General features: G+C 34.0%; 1 protein-coding gene across 6 annotated transcripts in view; it reads right to left on the bottom strand.

The window, feature by feature from the left end:
* Positions 1 to 676: 676 nt before the first annotated feature.
* Positions 677 to 18,208, bottom strand: part of KYNU (kynureninase) — a 105,272-nt gene continuing 87,740 nt past the window's right edge. For all 6 annotated transcript variants that reach the window (XM_019735900.2, XM_074335797.1, XM_074335809.1 and 3 more), the window contains 4 exons: positions 17,929 to 17,981; positions 15,960 to 16,045; positions 9,658 to 9,888; positions 677 to 7,741 (listed from right to left, as the gene is read on the bottom strand). In XM_019735900.2, coding sequence (XP_019591459.2) covers positions 7,604 to 7,741; positions 9,658 to 9,888; positions 15,960 to 16,045; positions 17,929 to 17,981 — 508 coding nt within the window. In that variant the 3' untranslated portion in view covers positions 677 to 7,603. The remainder of the gene's footprint in view (positions 7,742 to 9,657; positions 9,889 to 15,959; positions 16,046 to 17,928; positions 17,982 to 18,208) is intronic.

Below are 18,208 nucleotides of genomic sequence, written 5' to 3'. Positions count from 1 at the left end.
ATAACAAAAAATGAATATAACTCACGTTTGACTTCTATGATTACAAGAGGTGCTCAAAATGCTTACCATCAGCGTCCAGACACTTCTGATTACGAGGAACTACTGCTTGAGCAACTTTACCAAAGCGCCCACTTGTGTACATTTTTTCGGCACCCCTGGTGTATACACATATGATGAAGATAGTATATATTATATATGATTAAACTAGTAATTAATATTATTAGAACTTAGATTTTTAACATAAGAGATAAAAATGTAAACAATTTAAATAAAAGATCCTGTTATATTTAATTGAATTTAAATATGAATATGAAATAAAGATATAATTTCTCTTAAATTATGTATTTTCTAAATGTGGTAACTTAAAATTCTGTAAACAATAATCAATCTAATTACAATGAACTTCTTACTGTTATGATTTTGGTTTCTAAATACCAATTTCCTCCAAAAGGAACTTGAGATTGCTAGAAGATTAGGTGGTATCAAGTTTGAGATATGAAATATACAAGGTAAGGCAATATCTTGTCAACCTAAAAACAATAAAGCTATCAAGAAATAGTTGAGGTAATATCAAAAGACTCAGGAGCCACCTTAGAGGGTCAAAAATCGAGAAAGTGGAACATTAATAAACATAATAATTGCAATAAACCAAAAACACATCAGAAATGTTCAAATCTATTAGTTTGTAAAGATCTTCTTTATTATTTTGTTCTTTGAAGATACATCTTGCTGAGATTAAAAATAACATTACTAGAGGGCAGGGAACATACAATGCATCTTTCTCAAACACATAATGTACGTGCTAATTGCCCATACATGCATTAAATCCATCATCTCAGTAATAGGGTACCCTAATTCAGTGACTTTCATGTTGTGCTTTATGATGTGATGACTCCACAGTGTTTGCAGGTTTCTTTCTTAAGATTACGCAAAAATCCATTTACTTAAAAATCAATAGTCTAGCAACTTCAGTTTAGGAAACAGACAACCTAATTTGATGCAAATACATATAATTTTGAACTCAAGAATAAGTAAAAAGTTATTGAGCAGAAAATAGCTATAGCAAAAGTTTATTTTTTTTAATTTGAAATTAAGTTATTGACCTCACATCCCGCATTATCTTCAGTCAGTTTTATATAACAAATGTAATTCAGTGATACACAGATAAGCCTATGTAGTACAATAGCTCTCAAGAGCATCACTCTAAAAGAATTGGTATTTATATAAATGCACTTGAGTTATTGAGAAAGCATAATTAATTCTTCACATATTCTACTTAAGAAAACAAAGAGTACTCATCCATCATATTTTTGTTTTTAGTTATAAAACATTTCTTGACAATTTAACATGTTGCAGGGGTTAGAGAAAAACAACAACAACAACAACAACAGCCTTTTAAAGTGAGATGGCAGGAAACTAAGAAATTCTCAGAACCCCCAAATGAAACAAAAGCAAAACTTGGCAGATAAGCAAGGATCAAGGTTAGCTGAGGAACAAGCATGGCTTTCATCCTTAAGAGTTTCTGCCAAATCCTAGAGTCATTGAGCTGCAGTGTTCATGACTAAATGGGACATGGAACAAGCCTAGGACTGGCCAAGGTAAAAAAAAAAAAAAACTGATAGGAGAGCCCTGTAGGATGTTGACAGCCAAAGAATAAGTAAAGGGTCAGCAAGAAAAAGTATTACCTTCTGAGAACTTGTAACTATAAATTGGCCCTCACATAGATTAATATACCCAGTTTCATACTATTCATGCAATCTGAAAAACCTGAAAACAAGAACTTAAAATGTTCTTGTGTCAGAAATAACCCTGGGCAACAATTTAAAGTTAACAATTACCATATACAGAGGGAAACAAGCATTATATATGAAAACCAACAAAAACAGAACTGTGAATTGATCATTTATTAGATGTAGAATATAAAATACTTATGATTATTAAGATTTGATAAAGGAGATTTTGTCTTAGATTGGGTTCCCTAGACATGGAGCTTGAGGTTGGGATTTAGATAATGTTTTAATTGAAAAAGTGCCCATCAGGAGAGATTTAAGGAGAATATGGAAGCGGAAAGAACTGAGCAAGTGTAAAATCCAGGTAAACTTCTAGCCTTGGCTTAATCCGCTGATTAATGATAGTTTTTGAAGCATAAACTGCAGTGTGTGTGTGTGTGTGTGTGTGTGTGTGTGTGTGTGTGTGTGTGTGTGTGTGTCCTCATTCTGTTTTTCCTTTCTACTTGTGTGGAAGTTATACATTTATTCTCTGCTATTTTAGTAATCACACTGGCTATTTTAACACCCATATATGACAAAGACAATCAATACTAGCTACTATTGGCATGGTTCAGGAGCAGGGAAATCCTCATTTCTTACTGTTTGAAGTGGAAACTGATGAAACCACTTTGAAAAATAGTGGAATTACTATTAATGACTAATAAAATTGAACATGTGTGTGCCCTATGAACCCAGCATTTTCAGTTATATGTCCCGGTCAAACTTTTGAGTGTGTATACTAAGAATGTCAATAGCAGCATTGCTGCAAAATTTAAAATATTTGGAACAACTTATGCGTGCATCAGTTATAGAATGAATTAATAACTACAATTATATAAAAGAACACTGAGCAGCAATGGAAATAGATGAAAATGAATATGCAACGATTGGATGAATCTTAAAAAATATAATGTTGAGCAAAAGAAGCAGAAGAATGTATACAGTATGATTACCTATATACAAAGGTCACACAGGAAAAATTCGTTAATATAGGTATTTCATAGGTACATGCATAGGAATAAAACTTCGAAGAAAGAAAATTATTATCATGAAATATAATACAGTATCTCTGCATTTGGGGAGGCAGAGGAATGCAAGCTGGGAGAAAGGGAATTTCTAATGCTGTTTCTTAACGTAGGTGATGAGGACATAGTGCTGATTATGCTTTGAATGGCTTGTATATATAATTTGATGTAATTTTAATGTGATTAGTATGAATTATTTTAGAATGTAAACTTATGAGTAGCTTCATACACCTTCTCTTATTCAACCACTAATTAATATCCTGAGATTCTTCTTTCATGGTGTCATCTGTTTGTCTTTTGTAGAAGTTACAGTTTTTAATTACATATTTACTTGGGTATTTATTTATTTATTATGTATTTCTCCCACTAAGCTACATGTTCCATAAAAGCTGAAACCATGTCTTATTTTTTATTTTATTTATTTATTTTTTTACAACACCGAGGTTCAAAAACAATTCCCTCTACATGAAATCATATATGGTTGAATTTTAACGTTTTGAAGATGAATTTTGCCAAAAGTTGTAGTGGGATGCTTTGCTAAATCAATTATGCAATCATTCAATTAAGTAAAGGAAAATATAAATAGAGTAGCACACTACGTGGTACTTGGTAAGTTATCAATAAATATCAGTTGTTGCTGGTGTTGTTGAACAAGTCCTCATCTTTTTATTTCACTCTACCATCCAAAGTAGCTGTACAAGTTAATTTCATTCCAATTTGTTTCAACGAGGCAATAGTTATGTTATAGTCACTCTTGCTGTTAATATATACAAATGTGCAATATTTTGCCAATCCATGAATAGTGGTTATTGCATCAACTGCTGGAAAGCTATGAAGTCCAATGGGACTGAATGCAACTGTAAGTTTTACAGTGGACAAGAAGGGTCTGTAAATTTGGGATAGAGGTTGAGAGGTGAAGCACTAATTTCCTAATTCTAATACTCAAATGCAAGTATTTTGGGGGTAATTTATTTCACTATTTTAGAGACAGAACAATGTTTGGAGTATTTCATCAAGGGAAATTCCCATAAAAAAAGAAATTGTGATAACATTATAAAGAGACATCTTTAAATGACATCTGTGGGAACGAGATCCTTAAATGGATAACATTATAAAAGGACATCCTCAACTGACATTTGTGGGAATGAGATAAAATAGATAATAAATATCAGAGCACAGTTAAATAATTTATGAAACTTTTGTTTTTGCTATATATACAATTATAAATAGGATATAAAATGCTATCCACTGTGAGAAGCATGCTAATGTCAGGGATAGTAATGGCAAAGTATGGCCAATGGCATTTGTAAGAAGTTGTTGACTGAAAATTGAAAGACTTTTCTTTCACAGATGTTAAAATATGATTAAAAATTGTGTATTAGAATTAATTAAATAAGGTATAGACTCACATAAATACTGGTCTCTGATATTAGATATATTTCTTAGTGTGGATTGTAACCTAAAATATTTTAAAGCCACTGTACTAGAAAATGTCTTTTCTGTTCTTTACAATGGAGTTGGATGGAATATTGCAAAATTATACATATATCAGACTGTTCAACTATAGTGCTTTTTAAGAAACTCTTTGGTAAATTAAAACTAAAGTAGTAAGCAATATTTCTAAAGTTGACACAAAAACTCCCCATACATTATGAAATTGCCAGTCAAATTATAAATTAAACCAACAAAAATATTTCACTAAGCATGAAATATAATAGGTAACCAATACTGTGTACATAATATTGGGACGAATGAAGACCTTGATCCAAAAATACCAAGAAATTGGACAGCCAAGTAGATTCCTCAGTGACACAGACTCTAAAAATTATATCCAAATTTTCTGAAAAGTATACAACTCATTGCCAGTTATGTGTAATCAGTTTTTCAATACTTCCAACAGAGGAGTTCCAACATGGTGGAGTAAACACTGAACTGTGCCTGTGTTCTTCCATGAACACATTAAAATTACAAGTAAATTATAGAACAATCAATCTGGAGAACAATCTGAAGTCTAACTGAGCAGAAGTCCTATAATTAAAATTAAAAAAGAAGCCACATCAAGATTGGTAGGAGGGGCAGAAACGCCGAACAGACCTCAGACCTGCATATGGTGGTTGAGAATCAGGAGGGCTATCTCAACTACCTTTGTTCCCCCCAGAGGAGCAAGCGACCGCAGCCCCCACACCAAACTTCCCAGCCTGCAGCACTGGTGCTGAGAAAAGTTGCCCTGACAACATCTGACTGTGAAAAACAGTGGGAATTCTTACCATTCGGGTGGGACAAAAGGCTGTGGGAAAACCAGACATAGTCTTAAATGGTTTACACACAGACTCACTTGCTCGCCGGCACTGACCTTGGACTCCAGAAGAGGGACGGTGACTTGGGGAAGCCTTGGAGACACATAGGAGTGCAGACTGAGGTGTGTGACTTTGGAGGGAGGACTGGAGGACAGTTGGCATTTTCCCTATATGAGGTCCACCTTCCACACAGCCGGCAGCGGCCGCCATCTTTCTTGTATTGAGCCCGCCCCCACAGGTCAAATCTGAATCTGATTGGCCTGGTGAGCTGCACTGCTCTGCCCTGCTGAGTCACTGGGACCCTGCCCAACCCAACTTCAGCACCACTGGAGGCACTTTCTCCTCAAGCAGCCATCCCCACCCATATTGAACTTTATTTTGGAAAACTATCAGAGTCTTGCAGGTACCATGTGGGTAGTGACTGGCCTTGGTGTGCTCTGAAGCTTTTGCTGAGTAGCTCCAGGCTCAACATCGGCCCCAAACCAGAATCTACATTAACCTGGTGACCACAACTCTTCCCACTCCAGTGACTCCCTAAGACCCTGCCTTATACAACTCACATACTGCATGAGGTGTTATCAGCAGCTGAACCATAAGGGAGCCAGCAGGTAGCTGCAGGCCTTGGGGAGTTTTTTTTTTTTTTTGTGGAGAACTGGTACTCATGGCAGAAGTCCTCAGTTTGCAGCATGGCCTCCCCACATGCCTCCAGGTCCAGTACAGGCAGTGAACTGCAGGTCACTTTGTAGCTCCTACCAGGTAGCCCCGGCCAGTCACAGGCAGTGGCTGATCTAGGCCTGCACCAGAGTTCCTCCCAAGAGGCCCCACAACCAACACACTTGGAGGTTGGCTTCAGATCACAGCAGAGCACTGCCCAAGTAGCCCCACAAGCAGCACAGACAAAGGGTGGTCTCAACAAACACCATAGCCTTTTTGGGTGAAGCCCACTCAGTGGGGTTAGCCCCCTACACAGCAGCCCATAAGCTGTGGACGTGACCAAATCTCATAGCCAGTCAGCCTGAGGGTTAATCCCACCCACTGACATGCCAACAGCAATCAGGCTCAACTATAAAAGGAGGGAACACACAACCCACACAAGGGAGCACCAGAGCAGGTAACCAGGAAGACTGTACCAGGGCCCCACAAGGCATTTACTACATAAGGACACCTGGCCAAGACTGAGAGAAATAGCAGGTCTACCCAATAAACAGAAAAACAAACAAACAAACAAACAAACAAACAAAAAACAGAGAAGCAGCCAAAATGAGGAAACAGAAAAATGTATCCCAAATGAAAGAACAGGAGAAAACTCTAGGAAAATAACTCAATCAAATGGAGACAAGCAACCTACTGGACAAAGAGTTCAAGACAATGGTCATCAGAATGCTCAAGGAACTTAGTGAGAACTTCAACAAAGATATAGCAAGCATACAAGAGGACATAGAAAGCATGAATAACAACCAGTCAGATGTGGAGGCAGCCTGTGTATCCTTCAATGGATGAATGGATACATATATTCAATGGAATATTGCTCAGCCAGTAAAGGGAATGGGTTCTTGCCGTCTGTAGCAGCATGGATGGACCTGGAGGATATTGTGCTGAGTGGAGTATGTCAGACAGAGAAAGACAGATGCAATGTGATTTCACTTATATGTGGAATCTAAGAACAAAATTAAGGAATGAACCAGAAACAAACTCATAGTTACAGAAAACATTTTGATGGTTGCCAAATGTGAGGGTGGTTGGGGATGTAGGTGAAAAAAAGGGGGAAGGATTAAGAAGTACAAATTGGTCATTACAAAGTAGTTAATGGGGATGTAGGGTACAGCATAAGCAATATAGTCAATAATATGGTAATAACTATGTAGTGTCACATGGGTACTAAATCTATTGGGTGATAGATGGGAGGACGTTGGGGGACAGGGTGAAAAAAGGTGAAAAGATTAAAAAGTACAAATTGGTAGTTACAAAATAGTCATGGGGATGTAAAGTAACACATAGGGAAAATAGTCAATGATGTGGTAATAACTGTATGGTTTCACGTGGGTACTAGACTAGTCATAGGGATCACTTCTTAAATTATATTAATGTCTAACCACTATGCTGTACACCTGAAATTAATATAAAATAATATTGAATGCCAACTGTAATTAATACATTTAAAAACGGAGGAAAAGGGGGAGGGGAAGATGTCCAAATTTCCAGGTATAAAATAGAGTCATGGTTACGTAATGTACAGCGTGGGGAATATAGTCAGTAATTTTGTGATAGAATAGTATGGTGTCAGATGGTTGCTTGGCTTATCATGGTGATCACTTCTTTAGGTATATAAATGTTGACTAACTGTGGTGTACCCCTGAAATTAATACAATATTGTATGTTAGCTGTATTTTTAATAAAAATCTTTAAAAATAAAATCAAAACGTTAAAACACTAAAAAGGATACCTCCAATAATTAAAATGAATAGTAATAAAATAATCACAGAAATTTTCAGTATTATTTGCTTAATTTGTTCTAGACAACACTGCCACATTTTCTTTCTGCAGAGTCGATTGCAGAAATGAGATGATTGATAAATTTATAAACATCATGGAAAGAATTATAGAGAGGAACTGGAGCCACTCGTAAGCCATTTGGATCCCGCTTGTCACACTATGGGGGAAAAAATAAAGCCACAATAGGGTTAGCGTTATTCACATAATAAAAATCTGTATTCAAGATAAACTACACAAAACAGTCATGATTTCCTTAAAACTTAATATATAAGCATTTTTTTTAACTTTAAGTAAAATGTAGTGTTTCTGTTATTTGAAACTCTCCTCTTAATTATAATTAAAATATTAATGGGTTGTTACATGCATTTCCAAAAGCACTTTTCTGAAGTCCACTCAGCAATCATCTTCTTTAAGCATTCAATAGATCATATATATCTAATTTGAGTGTGGAGAGACAACAGAGGGCCTGAAATCTTGGGCACATTTAAATGAATAGAACCTCACACTGTTTTGCAGAATTTTAGTCAAATTATCCTACATGTAATTCTCTAATCCCTAATTTTGCAGGTAAGGCATTAGCTATATTCCTGATGTGAACCCCGAGAAGATTTATTTGATGTGAACCCACCTACTGAGATGGACCAGTGTCAACTGGGGACTCAAATTTTATGAATAATGAGAGTGTAATGGACATTTACTATTAGGGGTTCCTCACATACTCTGTATACCTGGAAAACCATCAGACTGAACACTCAGCTTCCTGCACTATGTCCTGCTTATTTATGCCATCTGCAACAACTGCAGAGAAACCTTGGTTTCAACTTTCTACCAACGTGCTGAGACCTACACTGTCCAACCAGAACTGCACAAATTGTATTCTCACTTGCATCTATCCTGATGAGTCAGAACTGCCCAATTTGGATACCTCATTTACATAAATAGATATAATTGGGAATTCCAGTGGGAACCTCCCTTTTGTTTTGGGAGGACATACTTTAAGCTGCTATGTGAACGTGTGTCTCCCAAACTACAGCTCCTTTTACTCAAATAAATGCTTTTTATTCTTTATTACAGTCTAAAATTAATTTTAGTTTACAGTAAAAATGCTGAAATGTTATGAAATGGGTCCAGATATCTTGGACTAGTCTGAAGATCACTACAACTATCTTATGAAATACCCACGATAGGCTAGACAACAAGCAAGTAGTAAATGGTTTGTGCACTGGTCTACTTAATTTCCATAACAACTTTTTGAGGCTTTTGCACCCAAAAAACAGATGAGAAGTCTCAATCCAGCAGATGTTAACTAACTTTCCAAAGAACACATAGCTTGAACATAATAGAGCTTCATTTGGAACGCTGATATTCTGATTTTTGCCTCCAGAATCTGCTGTGACTTCTAAAGTTTTAGAGGACTGCATGAGTGGAGCAGTCCCTGGATCACATTACCAGTGGAAATACATATGATATCACCATTTTTTTCCTGAAATTATCCTATTAACACTTATTGTTCCCTTCAAGAAACTAAGAAGGCTACTTAGGCCCAAAAGTTAAAAATAAAAATTATTCCATGCAATGCTAACACTCTTGAGATGTGTCTATATGTTTTATGACTTAACTGACAAGGATGAAATAATTTGACTCAATCAAATAACTAAATAAGACTGACTTCGTTTCCCCCTCCTCCAACATACTGATATATTCTTTAATTCCATTTATTCAATAAATATATATTGGGGTTTTCACTAGTAAAAACTAGTGAAAATGTGTCCTAATTGATTATGGTGAAACATTATCCTTTGCTCAAATTGTAATGAAAAGACTGAATAAGTGAAATAAAATCATTTCCTATATTTAAAATTTGTGGTTTCTTTTCTTTTATCAGAAATGACAGATCTCTATGCCCTTCGATTATCAGTGCTGAATACTTTAGTTGGCACTCAATTTATCCTCACTAACTGATGGATTGATGTGAAATAACATGCAATAGGGAATAAACCAAAGATTCTAAATTTTATTCTTAACATGCAACTGATAGAAAAAACCAGGTAGCAAAGCAAGAGATATACTTACAACTACTCCTCTTTTTTCTAGTTCTTGGAATATATAGTCAATTGGACAAGAAAATGATAATGTGAGCTGACAGCCGCGATCCTCTATACAGGATGGGGTAATTATGTTCACAACTGGTTTCTTGGTTCCTTCTTTATCTTTGCCATAGCAGTGCTTGATCATGTATTCCAGATAACCAGTTAGCAAAATAGATTTTCTTCTCAATGCTTTCATAGTTGCTTTCTTAAAGATCTGTAGAAAGAGAAACAATCAGATTAACAATGTCTTGATGATTTACAAAAAAGCAAAATTTAACTATAAATCATGCATAAAAAAGGAAATGACCATTTTTAACCTCTCCAATAATCATTTCATTTAAAATACTCTTTTTGTAAAAAACATGTACTCTTTTAAATCCTTTGCCATTAAAAACTGAGTGCAAAGTTTCCATACCAGAAAAATTATACAAATGTCATTTAAACAATATTTGTAAAAGAAGAAAAAAATTAATACAATATTTCTTAAATTAGCTTAGTATAATTACTATAAGTAAATAAATACTTAATAAATAAATACATTTAAATATCATAAAATTCAAGCTTTTTCTCCAAAACCACTTTTTTACAACCATAGTCAAGAAGACTTTTTTCTATTCCAATATAAAGATTGTTTGGTCCACAAAACAATGCAATAAGAGGTAAATGTTTGTACATATGTGGAAGGCAGTATTACCAATATTAATTATAATTGTTTTACCAATTTCTAAACCTCCCTCAGTTTAACAATAAGAAAAAAAGCAGGTAAGTAATAAAGCCAAGTTTTGTCAGATGGTGAAGCAAAAAATGTTACATAATACATTTATTACTGAGGCATTTTGGCTTTCCTTTTTTCTACTTTTTCTTTCATCATTTTGGTTTACTTTCTTCTGTTAAACTCTAGCACTGGTCTGAACATACTGCTATTTGCTGCCTGAGGTGTCTTATATTAAGATGAGTGACAAGGGTACACAATAACTGGTGTAGGAACATTAGAGGTCAGAACAGACATGCTTTTCTAGCTTATCTCTTAAGGTCAAGTAGAGTTTAAAAATATATCCTACATATAAGAACTGAATGAACTGCAAGCAGAGTGTGATGCACTGGCTTGTCACTTAATGTCCCTTTTCTGTATCATGTTATGCCACAGAGCAAAGATAAGGTCATTCAGTGATATCTAGACTTTATAAAGTCTGTGAAAACAGTTTTTTTCTGTATATATGTGTGGGCAGGCATTCTAATAGAACTCAAACCTTTTGGATATGCGTTTTCTTGACTTTTATTGCATGGAGGCTATAGATTTGGCTGAAGGAGAGAAAGGGAGTTTTACTGAAGATCTAACGAGGAGAAAAGAAAGAGAGGATAGGGTTTTATCTGACCTCACAAACTATGTCTGCAGCTTGGGAAGAGATCAGCTGCAAGTAGAAGCTGATATCTTTGTTTTAAAAGGCATCTGAGATATGCAGTGAAAATAATATAGTAGTCCCCCTTTATCTATGGTTTCACTTCCCATGGTTTCAGTTGCCCTCGGTCAACCGAGGTCCAAAACACTAAACAGAAAATTCCAGAAATAAACAATTGATCAGTTTTAAATTGTGCCATTCTGAGTAGCATGATGGACTCTCTCACAGTTCTGCTCCATCATGCCTGGGACATAAATCATCCCTTTGTCCAGCAGCTCCGCGCTATTTACACTCTTGCCCCTTAGTCACTTAGTAGTCGTCTAGGTTATCAGATTAACTGTCACTGTATCACAGAGCTTATATTCAAATCACCCTTATTTTACTTAAGAATGACCCCAAAGCACAAGAGTTATGATGCTGGCAATTCACATATGACAAAAAGAAGCTATAAAGTGCTTCCATTAAGTGAGAAGGTGAAAGTTCTCTGCTTAATAAAGAAAAAAATTGTATGCTGAAGTTGCTAAGATCTACGGTAAGAGTGAATCATCTATTTGTGAAATTGTGAAGAAGTATGAGTACAGTACAAGGTATTTTAAGAGAGACCACATTCATATAACTTGTATTACAATATATATTGTAATAATTTATTATTAGACAGTGTTGTTAATCTCTCACTGTGCCTAATGTATAAATTAAACTTTATCGTAGGTATGTATGTGTAGAAAAGAAAAATAGTATATATGGAGTTTGATACTGTCTGTGGTTTCAGGCATCCATTGGGGGGTCTTAAAACATCTTAAAAGGGGGTGCTACTGTACTGCTTTAGGACTCAGGTAACCCTGGTTATATGAGTTTGGTAGGAGGCATCTCTTCGTCTCCTTGTATGAAACAAAATGTATGCAGATATGGCACAATGAAGACTGGAGGGAACACCTCCAAGTTTGGGAACAAATGAGTCCAGTTCCAGAATCAACATTCTCACAGAGGACTGGAGCAGGGGCTGGCGAGGCACGTCCAACCAGAGTTCCGACTGTCAGGTTTGGAATTTTAAATATGAGATGAATCTTTCCCAGCTTTTCTTTGGAGATTAATAATTAGTTGATGAAATTTTAATTAATAAGTAATTCTGGAACGTTTTCTAATTCTGATATGGGCTCCATAAGAAGCAGATGCGGGTAATATGTGAAGTAGCAATGATTATTTCATTTATGTTCATAGGTTAGTAAGACTTTGGGGACTATTACTCATGTTCATAGTTTTTTTACAGAAGATTTTGCTCTTGCAAATTTCTTTTGATAACTAGAAACCAAACTTTTTTATGTCATATCTCAATTCTAACATACTGTTACTCTTTGTTAACAACAAAATAACTTTTAAATATTAAACTATTTTCCACATTGCAACCACAAAAGGACACCTGCATTCTAAAGCACTCTTAAATTCGCAGAGTGTAAACGTCTCTTCTGAGGCCTTACATAAAAATATTGAGAGGGACTAATAGAAGGAGTTAACAGGGAAATGAAATAAATATCCTCTTTTCTTTTTTGTTTCTCATTATTTCTGTGCCTTCGGTACTGAGAAAGAATAATTTCTTTAAAAATAAAAAAATGAAAAGTGTAGTTTGAAAATTTTCAACTTATAACAGAAGTCTTGGCAGAGTTTCAACTACTTGCATTATTTTTCTGAGTAAAATGAATGCAAAGCTAGGAAAGTTAGATACGTTTAAATAGGAAAAATAAGTATAGCATGGAGTTTTCAATTGTCATGTTTTTTCTTATACTCTTAAAATTGGCTGCCTAATAACTTTCTGAGGAAATACATAGTACATTTCTTTTGACTTGCTTTGTATTTTAATTGAATCCTCTAATTTTGTATTTTGAAGCTATTTATTTCATTATAAATTCATGTACTGAAAGGGTTTAAAAATTGTCTATGTACAAGGATTGCTACACACAACTATGACTTTTGAAAATACAATATAAGTATTATTTAAATTCAAATTAGTAATTGAATGATTTAGGGGGACCTCTAAAGTAATCTTGTCAAAATATCTTCATTTAAAAATTGAGGCAAATCAATTAAAGAGTAGTTGCCACGTGTGTAAGCCACACTTAGTGTCCCCATGAGAGACAAAATATGTGCCACCTGGTTCCTACGCTAGTGTTCTTTCCTTTGATCCACAATATTTAAAAATAATATTGTATAAATGATTAAGAGGCAACAATATAAGGAAAAAGACAATTTGAAACTGATTATAAGATGCTATTTTAATGGTACAATCAAATGAACATATAATTAGAAACAAAGCCGTATTGATCTCTTTTTAAATCGCATTTCAAATCTGAGATCATATTTATGTACACTGATTCTTAAGTATAGTATCTCTTCTAGGTGACATTTGACTATGTAGAATATTTTTCAAAAGGTAAGTAGATACAACAAAGTAATTGAATCATGTGTTTATTTCTTTCATTTAACTCAACCTTCAGATATGACCAACCATATGCAACAACTTTTAAAAAATTACGTAGGTACCAACATGGTTAATTTACCGATGCTTACTCATATGACAAACTCAGAAACATCTAGAAAGTAGAACATTTTTAACACTTAGGTAGAGAAGAGGAAGCAGTGATATATATTGTTTTGTAATTTCAGAATTTTGCAAGTTATAATGGGAAAAATTTTTTTTCTTAAAATACTTTCTTCAACATAAGGTGTGATTCCCTAAAAAAAGGTTTGGTTAAATATAGCCTCAACAGTGGATTACCTAAGTGAGGTATTTCCAAGAGTCTCCAGAGAAATACTTAGGTGATAAGAAGCTCCAGAGAAGTGTATATCTATTTTCTTATGGCTCTTAGGGTCCTTTTGCTAGATTTAAGTTTAGATATTAAAGGAAAATGTAACTCAATCTTCAGATTCCAGCTGAGAATAAAAACCTTGTCTAGGTGACTATCAGTGTGGTAGGAAACTAATGATAGGGAAAATAAGAATCTAACTCTTCCCATAGCATAAGGAGTGAATATTAGAAGAGTCCACTCACAGCAAAGAATATACCAAATTGAGTTGTTTAAAAGAAAATGTCTAGATATTGTTGAGAAGTCATTTGCAAAGATAAGGAAATTAAAAGGAAATAACTTGAAATACTATTTCTTTCTAAGGCCTGGTGTCTTTCTTTTATAGTGTAATTCATCTTCTACCTGATACAAACTTGCAAAGTAAGCAAAACTTTATTTTATTTAAAATGTTTAAGGGGGGTGGGAGATGAGGATAAGGGGGATCGAATATATGGTGATGGAAGGAGAACTGACTCTGGGTGATGAACACTCAATGGGATTTATAGATGATGTAATACAGAATTGTACACCTGAAACCTATGTAATTTTACTAACAATTGTCATCCCAATAAATTTAATAAAATAAAATAAAAAATAGAATATTCAAAAAAAAATGTTTAACAGAAGTTTCTCTGAATGAGTATTATAAAAACAATTCAAATATCGTTATCTAATTTGCTAAGCAGATTCCAAAAAAATAAAAAATAAATAAATGTATCACTGACTGAAAAATCTTGTTACTGGGTCTATTTCAACTTAAAACAAAAAAAATCTGCCAAAAAGAAAAAACAGCATAAGCTCCATCTAGTGGTCAAACTGAGTAAGTTCTCTTTAAATTGAGATGAATTGATTCCTAGGATGTAGTGGTGAAGTTGTATTAAAACAGAGGAATTTGACACTGCCATCCAGTGACCAAAACGAGAAACTGCTATAAGTGGTCACAGAATTCTAGAATTTAGGTTTAGAAGAGATTTTGGAAGTCTTTCAGTTATTCATGCTGGAATATTCCACAGCAGGATTTCCTAAAATATCATAAACTAGATTGTTTTAGGAGGCTTTCTATTTTAAAAAATCAAAATTTTATTTGAATAGCTATCTATTTTAAAATATGTATGTATATTTACTTAAAATATATTTTACTTAAATGTGTATATATGACACATATTTCCTTAACATTTATATATTTTAATGTTATTATATAGAATATAATTAGTAACAAAATAGATTTACTTAGATAACTTTAGTCTCATCCTGAAATTAATTAATATCCAAATAACCAGTTAAAATATATATAGGTAGATATAGATAAGTATCTAGATATATAGAAATAGATAAGATATGCATATGTAGAAAAACAAACTGATTCCTTGGATATTATTATTTAGAGTGAGACTAACTTATATAAAGTGAAATATGAATAAATTTAAAGAAAAATATTGAGCTAGCAAGAGTAGAAAATATACATGGACACAATGGCATAGAAACCCCAGTTAAAAAAAATTCACCTTATCTCATGAGATAATTTTTTTTTCCCTCCTTAAAGTTAGCCTTTTTAAGCTTTGTCACCTGGTACTTTGTCAGTTCATTGATTCACAGAACTGGAAGAAGAGTCCCCAGTAATCATAGCAATGTCTGGCACACAGTACTTTCTTAATAAATAAATATTGAATGATTGAATTAATTGAGAATTAAATATTTCATGATTATTTTGTCTGTTGAGATACTCATATAAGATGAAATAATTTATTCGAGTTTACACAAATTCTAAGTGGAACTAAAAATGCGTCTCCCCAGGTCTGTTCCGTTAAACATTTATTAAGTGCCAACAATGTTCTGCTAATGGCTGGAAATACAAATAAAAGGAGACAATTAGCACACAGGTACTATCCTAAAGGAAAACACTACCCTTGGCATGCTGTTTGTGCACAGTGCACATTTATAATCTTGGATTAGCTAATAATTGGATTAGCAGAGAAAGTACTACAGCATATCACAATCAGCTAAAGAAAAAGGAAAGGTGTGGGAAGGTTGAAACATAGAGTACTTACCTCTAAACTAGCATATAAGGGACAGATCAACAAAATGGGAGGATTTGAAATTCGAAATCCACTGGCCCCAGGGATTAACTGCAATTCTGAAAAATTATATGTCATTTTTATAGAATGCATCTTAAAAAGTGATCTTTATAGATATTTTTAATGACAGTAAAATAGTAGAAAGAAAAATAATAAGATTTAAAAACATTTAATCCTGAGATTTCGGAGATATTTAAGAGAAATTCTGTGGATCTAAAATACTGGCATATTTCTTCTTCACCTACAATGTCTGTCTCTCCTTCCCCACCATTTTAGCAGCATACCAAACACTAGAGCCCTTAGACTCAAGATAAAAATGACCTAGAAGCTTTTCTGGACTCCATCCTCTGCCCTCCAGATCCTAAGCCAGCATTCTTTGTTCTGCTCCATGCTTTGCTTTTCTATTATGAAACCGTGTCAGTGAGAGGAAAATATTAGGATTTACATGGCTTCTAATTGTAATGCCCAAAGGAATATATATGAAAGAAATGATCTATGAAGGTGACTTTTAACACTAGGATTATTAAGACAATGGCTTCTCTTACAAAAAAAAGGGGGGAGAGGGAATGTAAAAAATAATCTGCCTAAGTATGATACATTGAAAACATAAATTAATACCAGATATTATCTTAATTAGAATTAATTAGATTGAATAGTAGAAAATTAAATCCAATAGAATTAAGATTGCTATTTAGAGATCAAATTAAAGCTAAGACTGACTAAAAGAACTTTAGAATAGTCTGGGTCTTTAGAGATTCATCTAACCCAGGATTAAACAAACTATGTCCTGTGAGTCAAATGTGGCCCACCATTTGTTTCTATAAATAAAGTTTTATTGAAACATAGTGACACTCATTTATGAATGTCTATGACGGCTTTAGCACTACAATGGCAGAGCTGAGTATTTGCCACAGAGATAGTAGTATAGCCCCAAAAGCTTTAAAATATCTCCTGTATGGCCCTTCACAGAAAAACTTTGCCCCAGATCTAGTCCAATTCCCTCATTTATAGATAAGAAAATCCAGAAGAAATACTGCAAGTAACTGGAATTATAACACAGCTAATCATTTCAGCAGCCAAGATAAAATACAGGTTTTCTGATTTGACTGGAAGAGCCAGCTCATCTTGATCCTTTGTATCTTGGTTGTTGTAAATATAAATATACTTAAAATAGCATCTCAGAGTTGGAAGCAATCTGAAGGATCAAGTTTGTTTAAGTTGAACTTTCAAAACCCTTATAAAGCTTTCTGTATCCCATGTGACTGAAGAATAGAGTCACTGAGGAAAAGAAGTAGGGTGGCAATGTGAGAGCACCCTGTGCATGGTGTACTTTCATTTCTACCCACTGGGGTGTAACCACTACCATTTAGTATGTGGCAAAAGCTACAAAAGGAGGGAAATTTGGGAGAAGAAAAGGATAAAAATGAACATTTCTTAAACAGCACTGTTATATGTCACTTTATTTAGAGATTTGAACTTGTCTTATCCTCAAATCAAATCTTGAAATATATATTATTCATATTAAATATGTTGAGAAGAAAAAACTTAAAAATATGATAATAACTTGTGCAGCATCACAAGACTAGTAAGCAGCAAAATGGCATCGACATCGAATTCTCTCTGGGTCTGACTTCAAGCCAAAAAATTCCTCTTGTCCTCACTGCCTGATGTTTTGGATACTCCATATTGCTGAGATCTGAGTCCCTTATGCTAGATTTCACTTCATCTTCTCTCTCTACAAAGAGATAGACTCAAAATCATGCTAAAATCTATAAACACAGTCTTACATTCTGGAAATGTCACTTCTTATCTTAAAAGTTCTCTGTGGCATTTTCAAAGTGCACTCTCCAGGAGACATGTGTATTACATATCATACAACGACAGTTGAAAATTAAAATAAAGTTAAAATAAAATGACATGAAGTAAAATTGAATATACTTACTGTTATCCATTTTAAATCTTGTGCTGAGTTCATGGCCAAACCATCCCACTAACCTAAAATATAAATTACAACATTAGATATTTTAGTCTATAAAAATAAACACAATTAATATAGGAATCTGGGCCTGCATATTGAAGCCATTTGTGAGAGAAGTCAGCAAATATTTAAGCATATAAATACTATATGATATCCTAAGATAATATTTATAATCTTATCAAGAATGAGGATAAAATCAATTTATTCATATTACTAGTTATATTATTTTGTGAAGTTGTCATCT

This window comes from Rhinolophus sinicus, linkage group LG01 (assembly GCF_036562045.2).
Source record: "Rhinolophus sinicus isolate RSC01 linkage group LG01, ASM3656204v1, whole genome shotgun sequence".
In the NCBI taxonomy this organism is placed as follows: domain Eukaryota; kingdom Metazoa; phylum Chordata; class Mammalia; order Chiroptera; family Rhinolophidae; genus Rhinolophus; species Rhinolophus sinicus.
This window is presented reverse-complemented; position numbering and strand designations above follow the sequence as displayed.